General features: G+C 39.9%; 2 protein-coding genes across 2 annotated transcripts; both read left to right on the forward strand.

The window, feature by feature from the left end:
- Positions 1-640: 640 nt before the first annotated feature.
- On the forward strand, positions 641-6290 carry nrn1lb (neuritin 1-like b). Its single transcript, XM_037095820.1, has 3 exons — positions 641-760; positions 3086-3233; positions 3817-6290. The coding sequence occupies exons 1-3, from the start codon at positions 706-708 to the stop codon at positions 4118-4120; spliced, it is 507 nt and encodes a 168-aa protein (XP_036951715.1). The 5' UTR covers positions 641-705; the 3' UTR covers positions 4121-6290.
- Positions 6291-8955: 2665 nt separating this feature from the next.
- slc38a8b (solute carrier family 38 member 8b) lies at positions 8956-16453 on the forward strand. The gene is made up of 10 exons (XM_037095390.1): positions 8956-9144; positions 10675-10873; positions 13357-13513; positions 13590-13694; positions 13830-13887; positions 14494-14608; positions 14689-14836; positions 14928-15130; positions 15272-15323; positions 16028-16453. The coding sequence occupies exons 1-10, from the start codon at positions 8956-8958 to the stop codon at positions 16128-16130; spliced, it is 1329 nt and encodes a 442-aa protein (XP_036951285.1). The 3' UTR covers positions 16131-16453.
- The last annotated feature ends 5563 nt before the right edge of the window (positions 16454-22016 follow it).

The raw sequence follows: 22016 nt of genomic DNA on the forward strand, positions 1-22016 counted from the left end.
CTTGTGACCCCGCATAGCTGAGAATGATTCTCACATGAGCTGTTGCTATTCTCAGAGAGCCCTCTGCATCATCACTGGACTCCCAGGTGAGCTGGATTCTCTTATCCTCCCTGGGACGTCATCCATCTGTCCACATGAAAAAAAAAAAAAAAAAAATCCTCCTGACACTTCTGTTCATGTTCACTTCTACTATCGTTTGTGACAGAGCCCTTTGCACCATGTCTTTGCATCAGGCAAATGTGAATGAACAAAGCAGACAATGTTCCTGAGCGCTCTGATCACCGTCAGAAGATATATAATTTATTTGTATTTCAAATAAATGCTCTAAATACTAAAGACCGGAAATGAGAACACTCTAATCCAGTGTGCTGTGTTGTGATGCTGTCATTGGTCTGCTGCCCCCAAGCTCTCGCCCTGTGCCCCTCCCTGGTGCACGCAGGCATGCACACACACGCGCACACACACACACACGCACACACACGCACACACACAGCATCCTCTTACTCTGTGATTCATCGCCCCCTTCCACTGTTAATCCAGCTGGGTTGTGCCTCTGTGCATTGCTTTACTTTTGCAATCTGATGTATTCCCGACGGATGTCGACACACATCACATTTTAAGGCAACAACTTCAAACCATTTGGATTTACAGGCAGTGGGAGCTTCATACCACAGCTGAGCCTCTGGTTCAGAGGTGGGGCGAACGATGAGGTCCCAACCAGGCACGATGAGGATGCTGCTGCCCATCGCTCTCTGCCTCAGTAAGGATGTTGCTTTCTGAATGTTTTGTGTGTGTTGACTTTTTGTGCATTTTAAGTCATTTGGAAAAAGTTTGTGAGTGAGTGCCTGTCCCCTTTTGTGCTCTTTTACTGGCTTCAGTTTATCTGGTGTGGCTGTTTCTGCACATTGACGTTGTAAACTGGGCAGAAACTCCGGTTGACTTGACTCAGCGGGTTTGTCAGATAAAAAGATGACAAACGGCCGATGACGGCTGCTATTCCATTCAGCTTGTTCTGAAATTGAGGAGAGGAAGGTTTAACAAATGCACTTACCTTAATGAAAAGCTCACTGTCCCCTCATGTTCTGATTGTCTCTCTCCTCTTGTGTTTGTGTGTGTGTGTGTGTGTGTGTGTGTGCATTTGGCGTACAACATCATGTAATTGAGCGTTAATTCCTCTATACATCCTTTTTGAGGCTATTTCAAGTTTGGTTTTTCAATTAAGATTTTTCTGTGCACATGAAATAAACACTTGTAGCTCTCAGGACGAAAGGATTTCAAAAAGAAATACAAAATGTGTTGAGGGCGGCAAAATCATGCTAGAGAGTCAGAAATATAATTACAACAGCAACGAACATAAAACAATCTTTTAACAATGAGTATTCGCACATGATTTGTAAACTCCTCATGTAGGACAACCAGGGCAGTCAGGGCTGAGTAGCAGCTGGGCTTTTGTCCCTGAGGAATAGATGGGAGCAATATCTGACTAAACCCTTAAAATGATTGGAAACGTCACTTCTGAAAGTTAAAGAGCAGGGAAAATAACTCTGAAAAAACAGAGGTTGTCTAAAAACCCTAAAATACGTTAAAGATGATAGTAATGAGTAATGCCAGTTGTTGCGAAGGTTTATGAGCTATGTGAATGTATAAAAGTATGTGAACACATGTCACAATTTAAGTTCTTTCATGTTTTGGACTTAAGTTTCAAATAAGGACAATGGGTTAGGGTTAGGACAATTTACGATATCTATATATTTGAAAACCATGTTTTGTACCTTGTGGTAACCCAGGGCTCTTCATAGAACCCTAGAATATAGCAGACATGTATTTCATTTATTCCAGATTAGGGGTGGCTGTGGCTCAGGAGGTAGAGTTGACCACTAACTGGAAGAATTCCCAGACTGCCTGATGTTGAAGTATTGTTGGGGAAGATACAGATACAGATATAACTGCACCTTGCATGGCAGCTTCTGCCAACAAGGAATGAATGTGTGTGTGTCAATGGGAGAATTTGCCAAGTGTTATAAAGTGCTTTAGGAGCGCCGCATAGCTCAGTTGGTAGCGCGCGCGACCCATGTGCCGAAGGCTCTGCAGCGGACCCGGGTTCGACTCCCGGCCCGGGTCCCTTTGCTGCATGTCACTCCCCATCTCTTACCCTGCTTCCTGTCCAAACTCTTCAGCTACTCTGTCAATAAAGGCTGAAAAAAAATAAAATAAAGTGCTTTAAGTAGCCAGTTTGATAAAAGTCCATTTACACTTTTTATAGGTGCTGGATAAAAAGACAGACGTTTTAAGGCAAACTTTTTCAAACAAAGGAGACCGAAGGTAGAATCACACAATAAAACACCACACTCTACTGGTAGCTCCCAATAAATGTATGACTTCTGGCAATAGTTTGTCAGAAAGCTTGAGACTGTTGAAGAAATGGTTTCTGTAGGATGAATTGGATCAATCATCTTGCAACAAGGGCCCAAAAACTTGTGGGAAAGAAACAACAGACGAGTGTTGTGGCCTGCAGTCACACAGGGTTCAGTTGTCCACATACTGTGGCTGTGTGTTGTACTTTTGACCCTGGGACAGCTAAAGCGAGGCTGCTGACAATGTAACTGTATGGGCCCCATGCACAGGAAGAGATTGATATCCTCACCCTCATGATGTCAGGTCAGGATAGTGTACAAATTCACTTGATCAGAAGTCCTCTATTCCAGAGAAATATGTAACACCAGTCTCAGAGGGATGTGTTATGTATGAGCTGATCAATGCGCTCAAACGGCTCATACGTGCTTGTGTGGTCCTGCCCTGAATTTGGCTTTGAGGAAGTATAATCCCTCCAGATGAATGGAATACAACATATTTTCATATTTGTCTGATCCATCTAAGCACTGGACGGATCATGTCTCTACAAACATATAAACACTGTGTTTCACTCGACATGATGAAATCCTCAAACCAAAGAATCTGGTGATATTTTTTATCTTGCTCATCTCTGATGTCCTCAACTACACATTGAATTATATAGTTCTGATGCAGTCTGGCGCAGAGTGTTTTGTTCAATAAAACATTGTTCTCGTCTTCTCCTCTCTGCTAGGTTTGGTTCCAGTGTGTTTCGGAGCTGCTATTCCTGTTTCATGTGGGTCCATCTACAAGAGTTTCGCTCAGTGTTTACTCACACTTGGGGACAGTTTGGTGGAAACACAAAAAGACCAGAACACACAGGACATTGATGCAATCTGCAGGTGTGTGTGTGTGTGTCAGTGCTATGTTCGCCCATTACCGTGGTAACCATCCAGTAACAATTTGCATGTCTTGACACAGCTGGTCTCAGTCCAAAGTCATATCTGCTCTAATGAAAAGTCCTTATTAGCTCTGCTGGGGGCTCCAGGAATTGAGATGAAAGTTGGATGTATTTCCATGAAACTTTGCACTGACATTCATTGTTTCCAGAGGAGGAATGATGATGGGTTCTTTTATCGATTTACTGTTCCAGGGTTTTTCCCATCCTGCTGCTGGGCGACTCCTGCACTGGATGTTTCAGATGTTTCCCTGACCCAACACACCTGATTCAAATGATCAGCTCGTAGTCAAGGTCTGCTGAAGCCTCATTATGACCCACTCATTTGAATCAGGTGTGTCGAGGCAGAAACATCTTGTCATCGTGATCAAGAACATATGATGCAATGAATAGCGCTCTTCTACTGTGGCATTTTGCATTTACTTACCATTTCTGTTTACTTTACTGTATTATTTCAGTTTACTGGTGAATGGTTCTTTGCAGCCATTACATTTCTACGTTAACTCTCTTGTCTCGGTTCCTTGAAGGTCGTGGAATGCGTTTCACGTTTGTGCCAACTCAGCCCTGGCTGGCTGTCCCGGAGAGGCAGCAGCCGTCTGGGAGTCTCTAAGACAAGAGTCCAGGAAGACGCAATTTTCCGGAAACCTCTATGACATGTGTGCCAGCCGCACCACCCTCCCGCCCAGCACCGTGCCTGCAGCCCAGAGCCCTCCCACCTCCGACCAGACCAACCAGGAAACACTGAAAGGGCGAACATACAATCACAGCCCCACCATCACCACACTGTTGCTCCCTGTGTGCAGCACCCTACTACTCCTGCTCAGAAGTTAGTTAACCTAAGTGTTTTAATCAGAGTGATGAGTCCTGCTCCACTACAACCCAAACACACAAGGGTTAACTCTCTTCACAAGTCAGCCATATCGAATCTAAGATAAGGATTTCAATAACTGGATCAAAATGAGACACTTGTTTCAGTGTTTCTTACTTGGATGGGCTGGTGCACCTCTTAAGGTATTCAACAAATATTAAGTGAAGTGGATGATGAAACAATCAAAGGAGAATTTTGTAAGATATGGCCTGAATTTTAGCTTAAAACACTATTACAAAACAGTTGTGGCAAAGTGGCAACTTTGCTACCTAGACGAATAAGTTAACAAAATGTCATGAAAGGAGATATTTCGACACCTATTTCCCTCTCTAAATATAAAATGCAAGTTTGTTTTACTGAACGAGCTTCAATGCCTTTTTAGCTCATACAAAACACTCTTCATTCAAACCGGACATAAGCTAAATATAACTCACGAGAAAAGTTGTTTTGTATTTCCACAATCACCTCTGGTTTGGTCGAAATAAATCCTCAACTCATGGAGTGAGATGTGAAAATATGCTCTGCATGCTGTCTCTCCATCTCTGCTGTCCCTGCCTGCTGTGTCTTCTTGTCCCTGGAGTCATGGTCCTGGTCAGAGTTGCTGTAGATAACTTCTGTATCTCTGCTCTTCAAACCGGCATCTTTTGGTTTCAGTGTTCAGTCCCAGCCTGTGTGCCCTGGGAGCCCTGTATACCACAGTGACTCTCCTGTATACCACAGTGACTCTCCTGTAATCTGACTCAAGTAAGCTAATAGAGCCCCTTAGCTCCACAGCTCACTGAGCTACTTGCTAACAGCAGCTTGTCGAGAATACTGAGCAGCAGTTAGCAGTTATGCTGCCCCCCCATATCTTCGAATTCTGGCCATTTCTTACAGATGACACTTTTAAATTGAAAAAAAGTGTTGAACTGATTGTTATTGATGTTTCCACAACCATACTTTGATAGGCTGTTAACAATTAAAGGGTAATTCCAGCAATTTTAAATGTTAAAGTTTGTAAACAGGTGTTGGGGAATATGACTGCATATGTGAAAAAAATAGAATAAAGTATTTTGTGGCTCCAGAAGAAGTTGTCTCTATGTCACTCAGAGGCTAAGTTGCATTGTGGGTAATGTCGGCAGTCTGCTAGTCTAGCACTGCATATGCAGACAGTTTACAAATGCACAAAATTGATACAGCAGAACCAGAGATATCGCCATTATTATTTGACAAATTCTTCTTCCTTTTCAAAGCCTGTTGCGCCTCTACATTACCCACAATGCAATGTAGCCACTGAGTGAAATCATTGAAGGCCATTTTACGTTTTACTAAAGGCAGATTACATGCAGCTTCCTCTGGAGCTGAACAAAAGGTTTTAGACTCCTTTGTTTTTCATATACCCAGACCTTAATGTTAAAAATGGGTGGAGTTACCCTTTAATGTGGAGAGGGAATGAAACACATTTTACTTAACTGAAAGAAAAAAAAGTCTCGTTATAAGCTAATATTTATTGTAAATACTCTTTTGTAAACACTTTATTTTTTACCACAGCTGCAGTAATACCACATGATTTTTAGGACAAAGGAGATTTTAAGGGATGTTTTAGTGCCAGGTGTTCAGCTCAGCGTGTGATCCAATCAGAGGTGATGCAGACGTGAGTGTTATTACAGGGTGCAAAACATTGTGTTTGTGCTGCAAGTGGAATTCATCAGCCTGTACGACTGGTTTAACATTGGAAAATTTGATTTCTGTGTGGAAGCATTTAAAACTGTGTCATTTCATGTGACCCCCTTTTCAGTTGTTTTCCTGTCCTGTTTTTTTTTTTTTTTTGTTTGTTTTTGTTTTTTAAGCAGTTATGCTTTTTCTATTCTGGGTGCTGCTATACAGTAACTTCATTCTATTTAAGTTAATGACTTCTTCTATCCCCTGTGGGGCGGTTAAAAGGGACACATAATACACAAAGTTGCTAAAGTACTAAAAAGTAGTTGGAAGACATTAATGATGATGTTATTTAATGTTGTGTAACTTTACACATACTGAGAGAGCTCTGTTATGCAACCACACACTGCATTTTAATCTCTTGTTTTCACATCAATGATGTACAACTTTATGTATTTTCACAGCAGTGACGCATAATGCTCTTGGTTTCCCTCTGATTCTTAACCCCAGAAAAACCTGAATTAAAGGTTTGCTGACAAACGTGATGCAGAGTTATTCTCCTTAAAACGCAACTATAATTAGTGTCTCTCATGTCATGTCATGGGTTTTTGTGTCGTTTGTGTGTGCAGGCGTGTGCGTGTGTGATCTTAATACTCTTAAGCTGTTTCATAACAGCTGAATCATGAGTGGATTAATCTCATGTTTCTTTGTAGCAGGTTGCACCTTGAAACCCTTGAAAACAGTCTCAGTGCTGTCGTAGCGTGGAGGATAAATAAAGAGGAAAGTGGATGATGACTGGTTGCGCGGCACATCGCCACGTTGCCTCGATCATGATATGACCAGGTGTGACGACTAAAGGCCAGAGGTGATCACTTCATTAGTTCGGTGTGCTGAATTGAGCATCCTGCTTTAAATTCTGCTGCTACTTAAAGATTCATGTGCTCCTCTGATTAAATGTCAGGTCACCACTGTGAAGCCTCTCTAACCCAAAGTTCACAGGCTTAATGGCTCACTTGAACAATGTGGTTTCATACTTTTCCCAGCTGAAGCATTTCACAGCTGATACCCGTTCATCTTCCTCGACTGTGTATTTCTTTCTAACCAGATTAAAAACCAGATTATCGCTCTGATTTGACCATAATGACTGATATCAAGTGCTGTGGACAGTCAGGGGATTCAAATCTAAGTGAGCCTCAGTATTACTATATGTATGTAATAGGATTAATTGATTTTACCTATGAAATGTAAAAAAACTATGACGGTTTGATGTTGTTTGAGTCAGTCTCCAGTGTGTGTGTGTAAATAAATGGAAACGTTAGTTTTTTTGAATTTTCAGTCAGTTTAAAAGGGCTTTAAAAGTGTGTGTGCTGCCCCATTTTTCAGTAGATGTTTTCATATTTATAAAGATATATAATAAAATACTTAAAGACAACAAACTAATGTAGATATTGAAATAAATTATCAGTTATGTGACACAAAAGTCTGAAGCATGTGAAAGGTGATCTCAAAGTCCATACCAAGGGGAGCTCCTCTCTCCCACAGAAAACACTGCTCCTGAAAACGCAGGAGGACTCTCAAGCTTGATATATCAGAAAGAAGCGAAAAAACAAAACAATGATACAAATAACATGTTTTCTTTTCTTCCAAGAAAAAAACAAATGTAAATTTCATTTAAAAACCTGGTCTTACATTCTTTAAATCTTCTTAATCAGAGATATTTCTGAAAACGGCGCAACATATCCTGGGGGATAAAAGTCTTTAAAACTGTCCCCAGAACACCTTGATGACCCTGCGCCCTCTAATCTCTCTTTGTCCTGCATTTCACTTGAGAAAATCTGCAACAACACCATGAAATCTTTTCAAAGGTGCCCCCGAAGCCTTCACATTCTGTTTAAAATACGGAGAGAGTTTTTTTTCTTCTTCCTGTCAGAACAACATTCATGGGAATCTGAGTGATGACCTACAACAGATGGTGTGTAGCATGAGCCGTGGTTTGGATTATGAATTCCATGTGCGGTGGATTGTACTATCTGATCCATATGAGCGGGACTTTGTGTTTGGAGCACGTGAACAAATGCTACTAAGCTGTAAGCTGTACTGAACATCAACTCTACACGTATAATTCTGTACATACATGAAGAATATCATAAATAAATGAAAAATAGACGACGTCCTCAGTCACTCTGCAGCTGGTTAGCTGACAGCTCTAAGTCTACTAGTTTACATTTATGGTGTTTTTACTTTATTTTGAATTGATTTTTCTGTCTCTGATTCAGGGAGGACAGAGGGTGTGCAATTTATATAGATTATGATCACAATGTTTATGTGACTTTAGGCTATAAAAATAACATTTAACTGACTTTATTATTGATCAGAAGATAAAGACAAGCCACCTTTGTCACTACACATGCTAACTTTGAATCCATTTTGACATTTACAATGTAATTTTACTTACACTGTCACATGACACACAGCTTCCCATTTTCACTTATCACTCGTCATATATTTAATTAGTTTTATGATGATCTGGGACTTTCTCAAGATGAAAAATTGTCTTTTAACTTGACAAATATCGTATGTGTTAATTCATAATTAAGACACGCTCAAAAGGTAATTTGTCTTACTATATTTATCTGCTGCACACAGTTTTTCTGAATAAAGAATCAGTTTTGTACTTGTTGCAGATTCTTAATTTGAAGTGTTAAAACACTGTTTAAGTAAGAAAGAGAATGGGAATAACAGGGGTATATTTTTGCCCTGGAACTGTAAAGCAGGTTATTGGACAGAATTACAAAATGTATGCTTTTTAAAAGTAATGTAGATTTGTGGCTTATTTTGTGTACCATCTTGTGTCTACCACCATGTGACAGACAAGCCTACAAAGAGAAAGGGAGGGAGAACACAAGCAAACATACTCACTTTAGTGACAAATGTGTCACCTCACAGTGAAATGTTTAGTCCTCCAAATGTCCAATAAGACCACGTGAGTCGCTTGTGAGTGAGCTATATATCTGGATGCTTTACGACTCACCAGATTTAGCTGTGAAGACACTCTGATGAATGAGCTAAACATTCCCTGGACTACTTTGGAGAAGACAGCGCTGGGCCACTTTTTATCAGTCAGAGCTTCCTGTGTGAGTGTTAGAGCTGGTTCAGGATCATGGAGGAGTTGGCCCGGGAGAGCATCAGCCTGCTGGCCCGCTCTGCGTCTCATGCGGACCCGCCTCGGCTGGGATCTTTCGGCGCAGTGTTCATCATGCTGAAGTCTGCGCTGGGAGCCGGACTGCTCAACTTCCCCTGGGCTTTCCAGAAGGCGGGGGGAGTGAATACCGCCATCAGTGTGGAGCTGGTGAGGACAGCGGGGTTTACTGTTTGTGCACTGTTTAGAACAAAAAAAGTGCTGAAGGTTTGAATGCATAATAACTGCAAAAAAATACCTTTAAGTGTCTTCATTATATTGAACATGTTGTTACTCAGAGGTTTCTGGAGGTCAGTCAGCCTGTAGACAGAGTATGTATAGACCCATAGCCCCTCGGTCGCTCCCTGGTGTGAATGAGCCTCATCTCTTTCACAGGTGAGCTCTAATGAAGCTTCCAGTTAAGGCGACCTGAACTTGTGTGTGTGTCCCATGGATGGATTTCCACGCAGGCTGTCCAAGAATGGGCCCAGGGGCCAAAGTCATCAGGGCGCTCCTTAGAAGGAGCCTCTTATTCTGAGTATCTGCTGATACTACGTCTGTTTGTAATTGATTCCTGTTCATTCCTCACCAGAACAGCTCGGCCTCATTGTGTAGGCTTACCATGGCTCCAGTTACATTAAAATTGAAACAGGTGAGGGAGTCTACATTAGAATAATTAGAAGAAGATCAACATTTGCTCTCAAAGACCATAATTTACCACTCAGGTTTCTTTTGTCAGTCTGTTAGAGCTGAAGCAGTTAGCTGATTAATCAGTTAATTGATCGTTGCAATCGTTTTTACAGTGGACAAAAGATTAAAGTCCATGTCAGACATTTTTCCTTGTACCCACCTTTCGCATGGTCATGTTTGCTCTGACTTCCATAAAGTCACCAAAACTCAAACTCTAGAACTAGTCCTTGATCTGATATTAAATGTGCTTAATTATCAAAATCTGACAATATCTGGCAATAAATGTACAATAGTGTACATAAGTAAATTATATGTATATTTCCATGTTTGTACTGACCAATCGTCCAATGATCAGATCTAATATTCAGCCTTTGTCTGATTTCAGAATCACTGCTGAAAAGACACATACATTTAAAATTCACTACAGTGCACCTGATGCATCATGTCGTCTGCAAAGTGACAAGTGACTAAAGTTATCAAATAAATCTAATGTTGTGCGTTAAAAGTACAATATTTGCCCCCAGACTGTCGTTGAGTGAAATTTTAGAGCAGCAAAAAGTGGAAATACTCAGGTAAAGTCCAGTATTTAAGTAAATGTACTGCCACTGTGTTTCTGTTGTATTAAACTGGAAACTTTTAAATTGTTGGACAAAGTTTGAATATGTATTGAGCTTCGGAAAATTGTTATTTATCTATTAACATTTTCTGATAAAATTTGAAACAAAGTGTGAATAGATAAATCCAGAAAATAATCCCCAGATTATCTGATAATGGAAATAATGCTTTGCTGTCACCTTTAAAAGTCTTTTTTACAGCCTTTCTATATCTCTAGTGTGAGCCAAGACCTAAAATTCAGGTGTTTATATGTAAGCAGCACAACACAGAGCCTTGTGTCGCTCAGGACCCCACTGTCCAGTGATCCATCCTTGGTGTGTGTGTGTGTGTGTGTGTGTGTGTGTGTCAGGTGAAAATGAAGATTAAGTTTGAAGTCGTCTCTTGGTGTCTGCGCAGGTTTCTCTGGTTTTCCTCATCAGTGGTTTGGTGATCCTCGGCTACGCCTCCTCGGTCAGCAGACAGAACACTTATCAGGACGTGGTGAGAGAGGTGTGTGGACAAGCTGTGGGTCAACTGTGTGAAGTCTGTTTCTGCTTCAACCTCTTCATGATATGTGTCGCCTTCCTGGTGGTGGTGCAGGACCAGCTGGAGAAACGTAAGTGATGAATAAAATTACTACCCTCATTTCTTATAATGGACTCCTCTGGGCTTTAGTTTATAGACTGACACACAATTGGGAAGCAATTCTCAATATGACCAAGAAAACAAACAAGAAACATGGCCTGTATTACATTAAGATGTTGCCTTTGTTTGAGAGCTCCAACTAATCAGATGTATCAGTTCAAAACATGGATCAAAGGTTATTTCTCAGCCATATTTGATAAGATTGTGCAAAAATGGATTCAAACACAAGACACGGCCTTGACAATTTCATCAGTCCCATGAAAATCTGCTACAATTATCAACAGAACGTGAAGAAATAACATTATATAATACATGTTGACGTTATGAAGTCTGTTACTCAATTGCAGAAGTTAGCATGCTAACCAGCTAATCCGAGCTCCAGTGTTCTCTGAACTCCTAGTCCACACTGCTAACTACACAGGTAACAGGGTTAACTAGCTAACTGCAGCTACAGTTAGCAACAGTTAGCAGTATTGTAGTGGCGCACCATCTATTTATTTTGAGTATGAGTTCAACAATTTGGCCAATTTCTACCTACTGCACCTTTAAGCATTGAGTTCATTTAGTTCACTTCTAGAAGCTACAAGGTTCATTTTACTTTCCCCTGTTGTTGACATCATAGTAGTTAAATGTTTTCACCTGAAGGTCTGAACCACAGCAGCTGGAAATCACATGTCTCTTCATGTCCTATTTAAAATGTCAAGGTAATCAAAAACTTAGTTGAACTTTTAATTAGTTAATCTATCAATCCAGTTTATGCAGCTCCAGGTCACAGTCACTTGATTAATTAAGTAATTAAGAATTATTGTATTGGATGTGATAGAATAATAAATAATTGTGGGCTGTAATGTTGCTATTGGCTTTCCATCAGACTTTGTTTGACTGTGAAACAAGTATTAAATTTGATATGTGATGTGAAAACAGTCTCATGAAGAGGGACAGAAAAGGAAGGGAATAATCGCATGTTTCACCTCGCTGCCAAGGAAATTCAACCTAATATTATTTGATTTTGTCTTCCTTTATTTGGTTGTTGTTTGTCTGTTGCATTTTTCCGATTTGCTAGAATTTTGTCTGACTTTTTGCCAATTCCCTTTGTGGCTGTTTCTCAACAATTCACCCCTACTGCTTACCAACACAAACACACACACACACACACACACACACACACACACACACACACACACACACACACACACACACACACACACACACACACACACGCTCACCCCTACAGCAACAGGAAATCAAGACAGCAAACAGATATACTGGCATGAAATTCACAAATGCACATACTGACATTATTCCAGTATTTGTTTGTTTATTTTTTTATTGTTGCCGTTGTCTGTATTCAGAACTGGTTTGTCTCCTCTCATTGTGTTGATCTTGTCATGCTTAGTGTACCTTGTTGTGATATTGTGCCTGTCATCTTGCACATCAGTGAAGAATAGAGCCAAATATAATCAGATAATTCAGATAATACACTAATCTAAATGAAAACAGTTTGATTTATAAACAGAACATAACATATAACATATAATTATATTCATTATATTATTGCATTTATGGTTTTTTATGCTTTTATTAGTATATTACAACACAACCATGTCTGCTATTTTGGTCATATTTGAAAGGAAGAGTTAAATAGAGTGTATATAGTCTCTTTGTTATTACTTGTACTTTAATTTATATTGCAGTGTCTTTGTCTTGTTATGATTTTACCTTTATCGGTCTATTATATCCATCTGTCATCCTTTGTTTTTGACTCTTGAGCTGCTGTAACAAGAGGATTTCGTCGATTCACCGAGTAAAATCTTATTTTATCTTAGAGTAAGCTAGCTTCTCAGAGTTCCCCTTAGAAATAGATATTACAGCATGCCAGACATCCTTAGTGTTAGTTGGTATTGTTTTTCTTTTTGGCATTATTATTTATGGTTTCTACAGTGTTCGGATGTTTTTGTGTTATCAAGGTACCCGACTGAGTTTATGACCAATTGAACAACCATTTCAAATATCAAGAAATTATTCTCTTACAGACCACAAATCATCCATTCTTTGATTTTCATTCTTGCTATCAAACATGACTGTAGCAGCGGTACTGAAACCCTTGTACTCCCTTTTTTCCTTTCGTCATTTTGTCCATCTGAAACCTGTCAAATCCCTTTAATGTTTTTGCTCTGTTCCAATTTTAAACAAAAGCGTTTGATTGGATTTACAAACACACCCCTCCCCCACCCCCAAAAATATCCATTTGATCCACAGATTCTGCACAGGGTCGCCATGCAGATGGAGAAGCTGGCGAGATATCCTCAAGGATTTTTCATTATCCTTTATGTTCATCCACCATCAAAGCGTGGATCTCGCCATTAAAACATCATAAACAATGTTGTTTTACTGTAAACATGCCTTCATGTTGCAGCAGATTAATCACATTCATTTTGGCTTGTTCTTCTTCAGTGTGTATTTCTTTGTACGAGACGGTGACCGGGTCATCTGAGGCAGAGATGCCCTATCACTGGTACACCGACCAGCGATTTGCCCTCTCTGTCATGTGCATCATCATCATCCTGCCCCTGTCCATCCCAAAAGAAATTGGCATCCAGAAATACACGAGGTACACAGCCCTTATTTGTGTTTTCTGGAGTGACTTCCAGCTTTTATGGGATTTAACTGTTTTCTCCTCCTATCAGCGTGTTAGGAACACTGGCTGCTTCATATCTGTGTGTGGCAGTGATTGTCAAGTATTACCTGATGGACAGCCACACTGTCATAATAACACCAGAGCACAGCCAAGGGTCAGTAACACTGATTTTAATAGACACACGTGTGTTTTTACCATCTGCTTATATTTTATGTGTGTGTGTATATGATATGATGTGTGTGTGTGTGTGTGTGTGTGTGTGTCTGTGTGTATGCATTGTGTTTTTCAGTGTCGGTTCGTGGGCTTCAATGTTCAGTGTTGTGCCGACCATCTGCTTTGGCTTCCAGGTAGGATCAGACTTGGTGATATTCATTCTAGAAGTGGTTTATTAGGGAGAAAACAGCGTTCAGACAAGAAAACAATAATTACAAAATGCCTGGATATTGATGAACATAATCGGATGTATTTAGATGACTGGTATCTATGAATGAATGAAATTTGATGTGGATCCTAATTAAACTCTGTTATCTCTCCGGAGAGATTTATGATTCAATAAAATCAGCATTGATCTGTTGTCCTTGTGGTTGGCCCTGAATTATGGTTAAGCAGTTATGTGTTGTTAGAGTAAATTTAGAGTGATACAAGTTTATCCATTGTGATATTAGATTAGGCTTGATTGAATTAAAGGGAACTGTTGGACCTAGGCGGAGGTATACGCTCTACTAAGTGCCATTCTAGTTGTCCACTTGTTACACACTGTCAGCTGTTTAAAAAAAGTTAGTAAGACTCAGTAAAGCTCTTCTTGACGGCTCCGTTTGTGGATATGAGGTACATAAGAGCAACATAGTGAATTGTCTCCACTAAGTCAGACTGATCCCCATAGAATATGGGAATATTTGGATTGAGGTGTCCTACATTATTACATTTTCAAGATGGTGTGCTCATGTTTTCAGTGCCATGAAGCCTGCATAGCCATCTACAGCAGCATGGAGAACAAGAAGCTCTCCCACTGGGTGATCATCTCTGTGCTCTCCATGTTTTTCTGTTTACTCATCTACACTCTGACCGGTGAGTTCACCTCCGTAGATCTCAGTACATCCTGTGTCATCTTGAAAGGTGCTAATCCCATCCACCCTCTCCGTCTCCAGGTGTGTACGGCTTCATGACGTTCGGACGAGACGTTGCCTCTGACATTTTGATGTCATATCCAGGAAACGATGTGGTCATGATCATTTCCAGGCTGCTTTTTGGAATATCAATTATCACCATCTATCCTATTATTCTTCTTCTGGGGAGGTAAGCAACAAAAGAGTTGAACTGCGTTGTGGCTGAGTTTATGTTTTAACACCTAACATGTTGTCTGTGTGTTTGTGCATGTCTGGAACAGATCTGTCATCCTGAACTTGATGCTGCGCTTTCAAAGGCGTCGCCGGGGAATCATCACTCACTCGTTTGAGAGTCGCTGCAGAGTCGTTCTCACTGTGATCTGGATAGCCGTCACTCTTCTCATCGCCATGTTTGTCCCTGACATGGGTGAGGTCATCAGTGTCATCGGAGGAATCAGCGCCTTCTTCATCTTTATTTTTCCAGGTATGTCAACAACCTTAACTTGAATATATCTGTATCATATGTGCTATCGTATATTTAGCTTCTCTGTCACTTGCAATTCGCTTAAAATTGGGCTAACTCATTAAACAAATGTTGTCTGATTTGTGTGTTCATGTATTGCAGGTCTTTGCTTGGTATTCACAATGCAAAGTGAATCTGTGAGTCCAAGAGTCAGGTGAGTGTGACGTATTGATTTTAAAATGTCCTTTCTTGGTGACTCTTAATTGTAGGGCATCATAATACATGAGTTATGTAAAAAGTACACAAAATCATACTTGAGTAAAAGAACAGATGCTTGCTTAAAATATTACCTGTAAATATTACTTGAGCAAAAGTTGTGAAGTATCTGATATTAAATGTACGTATGAATCCAAAGTACGAGCACAAGAAAATAACACATATATGTACATGTATGGATAAACTGTATACTATGTGTTCAGAATATTTTTTTCTGGTTATCTGAACTGGTTTGTTTTTTTACCTGATTGCTTGAATAAATTCAATATAAAGTTGTGCTTCGTTGGCTCTGATGCAGCATGTAATCTGTAATGTACTTAGTAACCAAAGCTTTCAAATAAATGAAGTTGAGTAAAAAGTAGAATATTTGCCTCCAACAAATGGAGTGAATGTATAAAGTATCAGAAAATGGAAACACTCAAGTAAAGTGCACGTACCTCAAAATTGTAAGTAATTGTACTTTAGTAAATGTATTTAGTTACATTCCATCACTGTTTAATTCCAGCGTGAATCTGATCCATTGTGTTATAACACGAGTAAACTGGAAGAAAGGAAATTATGATAATTAATTAAGGTGAAACAGAAGATTCACAATGAAGCCTCATTACTTCTGTGCTGGTCTCTCTCTTGATGTCCCTGCAGGGCTTTTTTTACAGTTTGGGGAGTCATAACCATCGTAGTCGGAGCCTTCATTTTTGGACAGAGCACAACCATCGCTATCATGGAGATGGCCAACAAATTCTGAACTCACCATAATCACGACTACCTGCAGCAGCTGCTTTACTGTGAACTCTGAGCGGTTTGTGACGCTCGCCTCTTTTGCACAACAGAAAGTTGCTTTTCTTTAAAGGTGGTTTTTAGTTGCATTTTTCTTATCAGGGTCATCCAGGACCTGGATATAAAATATCTTTACTATGTGAGAATGTGATGATTTTCTTTGTTAGATACGCATGCATAGTTATATAATGTCAAAGAGAATAATGTCAGAATGCATTCTTAAGTGTGTGCAGAACAAAATATTTATGTCTGAATGTGTGAATCTGTTTTATTTGGTACGTCAACTACATAATATATTAAATGAGAAACCACAAAGTGTTTCCTTTTGACTCTTACACTACCAGGGGGCAGTATTGGACCACTGAAGCATTATTTATTTATCTATCTGTGTAGTTGCTTCATGTACTCTGTGTAGAAGTGCATACTGGCAGCACAGATAAGAGAAAAACAGGTCTTATCAGTGTTATTAAGGTCCCAGGGATTATTTTGACGACGCTGCCATGTTTAAATCAACTAAACAAGATGATGTTTTTTTTTTAATGTAACCAGATGGGTTTTACGCCCTTGAAATACAATGTTTAGATCTGCCAGATGATAATATGAGTGAATGATATTGAGATTTTTTTTTCTTTTTTAATACACAATTCTTATCCTTCCTCTTTTCCTTCCTCCCTCCATCTCCTTCTCCACGACCTCCACATGGCCTGAATCATTTGAGCGATATTAATCTGCAGCTTTCATTGAGCACTGATTGATGGCCGAGCTATGCTGAATATCACTGTTTATTGTTTATTGACTTCAACCTTAAAGGAGTTATGGCGCACTGCCTATGAGCGCGCACACGCTCGCACGCGTGTGAGTGTAGAAGTGAGTAATGATTTACAGTAAATCCAGAAAATGGCTGCTGTATATGTGCCTGGAGGGGGAATGCTTAACTTCATTCAAAAATAGACCATCCAGAAACACACAGTGGCTCCTTATCGACGCTTCAGTTATGTAATGGGTTGATTTCATCTCATGCCAGCGTGACTGTCCTTAAGGGAAAACCTCAAAATGTTATACTCTACTTGTGTTTAGCCCATGGGATTATATTTCAACCTGCTGGCCAAATGACTAAATCCACTAAATGTGGGGAAATATCCTTAGAAAAAAATCGCAAGAGAAATTCCTTCTTGAATCCTACAGCTGCACTCAGTCAAAACCAGCCCATAAATTTGTAAAAGCGACTGAGCAGTCCTGGATAATACAGCTAGCATACAGCTACCATGAGTTTAGGACATGACAGACTTGGCTGCCTCCGAGAAATGAAAGGATGGCAAACCTGTCTCAAATATGACTCCATATCAGCTATTGTGTTGTTTCATACCAAAATAGAAAAAACAAATAAGAGTCTACAGCCATTTTAGCAGCTCTGTGAAGCTGTACTGAGGCGAAGCAGTGATTTCAACTGAGTGGTAACAAGCAAACATGTGCACAGTGACAAAGGTGTCAAATCCCCTTTTTTGAAATTGTCTCTTGGCCCTTCACTTATTAAATGCGAAAAAAATGTGCCTGACGCTCTTTCCTTCTCCTTCTTCCTTCTCTTGTTACATGGCCAGAATTCCTAAATCATGGAAGTCCCTCTTTAACACAAGGTGACGCCTTCGGTGACAATGCTAGCTCATATTTACCATGTTCACCATCTTAGTTTAGTTTCCTGTTTGCTAACTCGCTTTATGCTTTAGTGCCACTTAAATCAACTCAAACCAAACTTAAACAACCGTGTGTTTCCCTGTGGAATCACTGTTTAGTTTTAGCAACATTGCTACCACTTAGCAGCTTGGCTACTTTACAGAGCAGAAAAAAACTGTGAGAATCCCAATTTGGCCTAGAAACCCTGATCTCAGTGCTATGAAAAGGCAGAGTAAAACACCTGGTAGGTTTTGTTACCTAGTGATCTGGTAGAAAGAATGGTGGTTTTGACCATCTCAAGTTCCGTCAACATATCAACCAGGGAACAGACTTCGACACAACACTGGCGCTCTAACCCTAACCCGCTCTCCATTGAGTGAATGCCTTTCTGTTGAGTTTCGCCAGTTGCTGTAGCTGAACAGAGAAAACAACGCCTCTTCCTGTTTTGGTGATGTAACAGCAGACACGCTTCCTTTGTGCCATAATGCAGCCTCGTGATGGCAATTTACCGTAACCAATCTATATGCGGATGGTGCCATTTTTCTGCAGCCATTACACTGTGCAAGCAATATTTACTTCAGAATGCTAAGTTAAAGCATCCCTGTAAGTGTACACTATTTTTTTTTTGTTTGTTTTGTTTTTTTACATTTGTTTTTACTTTTTTTCGAAACACAGCACACACTGACCAGGAAACCTTACAACCCCACGTTAAAATACCTGACCTATCGCTTTAAGTGAGAGGATCACCAGGAGGAGTCATCCTTTCAGCGCCATGGACATGTGTGCACATTTTCAAGGGTATCCGTCCAATAGATGTTGAGGTATTTCAGCCTGTACCAGAGTGGAGGACCAACCGACCAACACTACCATCCCTAGAGCCACGAGCGTGCCTGAAAATCATCCATTATCCTCTGCGTTAGATTATCTTTTCATTTTCCTGTGCCTCTGAAAAATTATTTCCAGCCCTCATTATTATGCTGTCCCCTGTAGCCGCTTTGTTATTGAAAGATTACTTGTAATGTAGGCTTCTCGCAGTTCTAATTAATGAAATGGCAATTTGTACCAAAATCCCTTTTAAATGTTAATTGTTCATGATAAGAGCATCAGCACAGTTCCTGAATGAAAGGGGACGGCTGCTGTTATTCCTCTTACTGTGTCTGTGAGTACTGTTTCTCTCATTGTCGCTGTCACACTGATTGAAATCTGCATACCTTTTGTTTTCAGAGTGAAAAAAAAAGACCCTATTTTGCTCCTTTTTAATTTGCAGATATCTGGGAGTTTTTGGACTGTCTATTTCAATACCTAATGAGAAGATGTACGTTACTATACTGTACTGTTGTGGCTGTGTGCATCGAAAAGATTACTGTACGTATGGAGTGGCTGAGTGCAATTATGTGTATGACCTTGTTTTCTATGCATCAAGGTTATAACCAGCAGGCAGAGATCATCATGATGGAGATAACATGCATCCATCAGTTTTGCTACCCAAGCTTTTATTGAAGTGGTGACAGCAGATTTTTTACCTCTGGGCCAAATTCTGTGTGATAATAGCTGCTGTGGCAATGAGTTCAGGTGAAGGAGAGGCCTCCGTCACCTTGTGTGAGTGCAGCAGATCAGGATGACATCGAGTCCTGTGTGTGATACTGAAAGAGCATTATTGTTCTCCTGGCTACTGTTCAACAGCCTTTAACAGTTTAACAGTGTATCTGCTTTACTTCTGAGATGATTCTGTTTGCAAATAAACCAGAAATTGACAAAATAACAGCTTCAGTTGTATGTTGTATGAGTTGATCTACTTTAGATCAATTACTTGACTAATTAACCTCTGGTCATATTTGATGTAATCTGATGATGTGTGTTCATGTTTTGCAAAGTGTGCGTAAAAATAACTTTTTAAGAACTCTAATAGATGAAATTGCTATAAAAAGGAATCTGATCTCTTTAACCATAGAAGGAAATTTATACAAACTGAGAGAGTACTACCAGCTGAAACATTAGGATTAAATTGTCCCAAAGAAATCCCAAAGTTCCCAAAGAAATTTGGTTGATTACATTTACAGCAATGGTGTATGTACTCACAAACATGTGATTCGAAATGAATGCTGTCACTGCATTCACATATTAGATTATGATAAACAATGAAAAATAGAAAACAGCACTAAGACTGCAGAATACATTTTTTCTCCCTGTCACATGCAGTTATGCCTCATTCGTACACTTTGCCTTATCTCTCCAGATACAGTGTCATAGTGATGACTACATCTACAGCCCTCAGACAAAAAACGTCAACAAACTATGGACTTCGACTATCGACTTCCTCGGTGTAACCTTAACCGGATCTTCTGCATAATTTCAGTGTTGTGTGGCCCATAGAGCACCGGTGCCAGAGACTTCTGTTAGTCAAGCGGCTAAAATCAAGTTCAGCCCTCTGCTAACTTGAATGAAATTAAAATGACTCAATGTTACAACTTGGATAACCATTTTCATAGTTAAGGGTATCGTTGACAGCGTTCAGCTACAAAATTTGGTATTTCATCTCCCCCTTCCATTGTTTTCAAGTCAAAACAGAGATGTTAGAATCGCCTGCCCCTCAAGTGGTTGCTGGTTTGTTGCACTGGCGGACGTTGCCTGTGCTAGCTAGTGTAGACATCCCTAATGCTAGCTAGCTAATGTTGCTAATGCTAGCAACTAGCAATGCTAGTTGCTAGTTAGTAACATAAGGACAGTACAGTATGCAGACTGTAGACATCAGCCGTTCTCACATTTCTTTACCACAAACTGGCAACTACCAAGACTGTGGATGCTGACAAATTCATATACCATGTGATACTAACAGCGTTCTACTCTTGGCTGACAATCCATTTTCGAATCTGTAATGAACTCAGAATTCTTACACAGTTATAAACAGAACAATCATTTTGGACCTGACAAACATTGTACGTATAAATTCATAATGAAAAGTTTCTAAGGAAAACAGATTTTATTCTGCACCCTTCTACAAGTTCAGTAGAGGTATTCTTAAATGATTTGTCTCCATAAAATGTGATCAATACAAGCTTCAAAGTCATTGTGTTGTGTTGTGACACTGAATATTTTTTATTCAACTTTTTACATACACTTCTTTTAAAATGTGATCCTATGGAGAAAAGTATTTTTGGGCCAGTGTGCATCTCATGACGTCATTACACAGTCAGGTGTGTTCAATTATTATTTGTCCTACATGGAGTTTAAAATATGACTTCTTCCAAAGTCCAAACAGCCTGCTAGATCCAGTTCACCTATTACAGGAAAAAGGAGGCAGAAGAGGTTTCTGTTGGTTTTCTGTGTACAGTCCGCTGTAAAAGGACGGTGTCAGTGGCTGAGTTTCTCAGTTTGTTAAAGGGGACCTGAGTGAGATGAATGCTCGGGGGAGCTGGAGAGTGGCTGCCCTTTAGGAATAATATACCACACAGAGAATGGCTGCAGTCTGCCTCTCTTCACATTTGCAGAGCACATTTAATTTTTTTCAAAGTCACACATGACCTTTAAAACCTCAATCTCTTAAATATCAATAGTTATATATACAGTGTGCGGTTGAATTTGCTTTGAATACTGTAAGCTCAGAGCTTTCCTTGTCCTCTAAAGGGCCTGTTTGCTATTTGTATTTTACTTAACTGTCTTCTCCACAAAGTACTTTAGGAACTTCTCTGTCCGTCACAGTTTGGGATACTGCATGTGGACACTACTGGACGAACATTAGGACAGAAATAGAAAGATAACTCCGCAGTGTACACATTAATATTACAGGAGGTGTTCCTGTTATAGCAGTAAATTGGATGAGAAAATGTTTACATCCACCACTTTTGGAATTCCTAATTGCACCTTGATATCCCAAAGGTCCATTATTTATGAATGAGACTCCCTCTGTTAGTGTCCTCTTTTTACTTAGTGGCATACTTCTTATCAAATCCTGTATTATCTTTGCATGCAACATACGGGATGCAATCTATGTGAGGTATATTGGGAGGGGAGAAAAGGCAAAACAGAGATACAAACACTATGTCAACCAGATTCAAACATGGCAAGAAAACACTGTTTGTCAGTTTCATCAGCTCACACTCGGAAGAGCTCTAATAATTATGTAACATGATGACACAGATCAGTTCACCGTGGATTAACTGGCTGGAAAGATGCACACTCAAGC

The sequence above is a fragment of the Acanthopagrus latus genome, chromosome 4, assembly GCF_904848185.1.
Source record: "Acanthopagrus latus isolate v.2019 chromosome 4, fAcaLat1.1, whole genome shotgun sequence".
Lineage (NCBI taxonomy): Eukaryota > Metazoa > Chordata > Actinopteri > Spariformes > Sparidae > Acanthopagrus > Acanthopagrus latus.

Excerpts from the sequence above, each read along its gene's own strand:
- slc38a8b (XM_037095390.1), top strand. The coding sequence starts at position 8,956 with ATGGAGGAGTTGGCCCGGGAGAGCATCAGCCTGCTGGCCCGCTCTGCG. Across the intron at positions 13,888-14,493 it reads CCATCTGCTTTGGCTTCCAG|TGCCATGAAGCCTGCATAGC; the intron begins GTAGGATCAGAC and ends TCATGTTTTCAG. Across the intron at positions 15,131-15,271 it reads CTTCATCTTTATTTTTCCAG|GTCTTTGCTTGGTATTCACA; the intron begins GTATGTCAACAA and ends CATGTATTGCAG.
- nrn1lb (XM_037095820.1), top strand. The coding sequence starts at position 706 with ATGAGGTCCCAACCAGGCACGATGAGGATGCTGCTGCCCATCGCTCTC. Across the intron at positions 761-3,085 it reads GCCCATCGCTCTCTGCCTCA|GTTTGGTTCCAGTGTGTTTC; the intron begins GTAAGGATGTTG and ends CCTCTCTGCTAG. Across the intron at positions 3,234-3,816 it reads GACATTGATGCAATCTGCAG|GTCGTGGAATGCGTTTCACG; the intron begins GTGTGTGTGTGT and ends GGTTCCTTGAAG.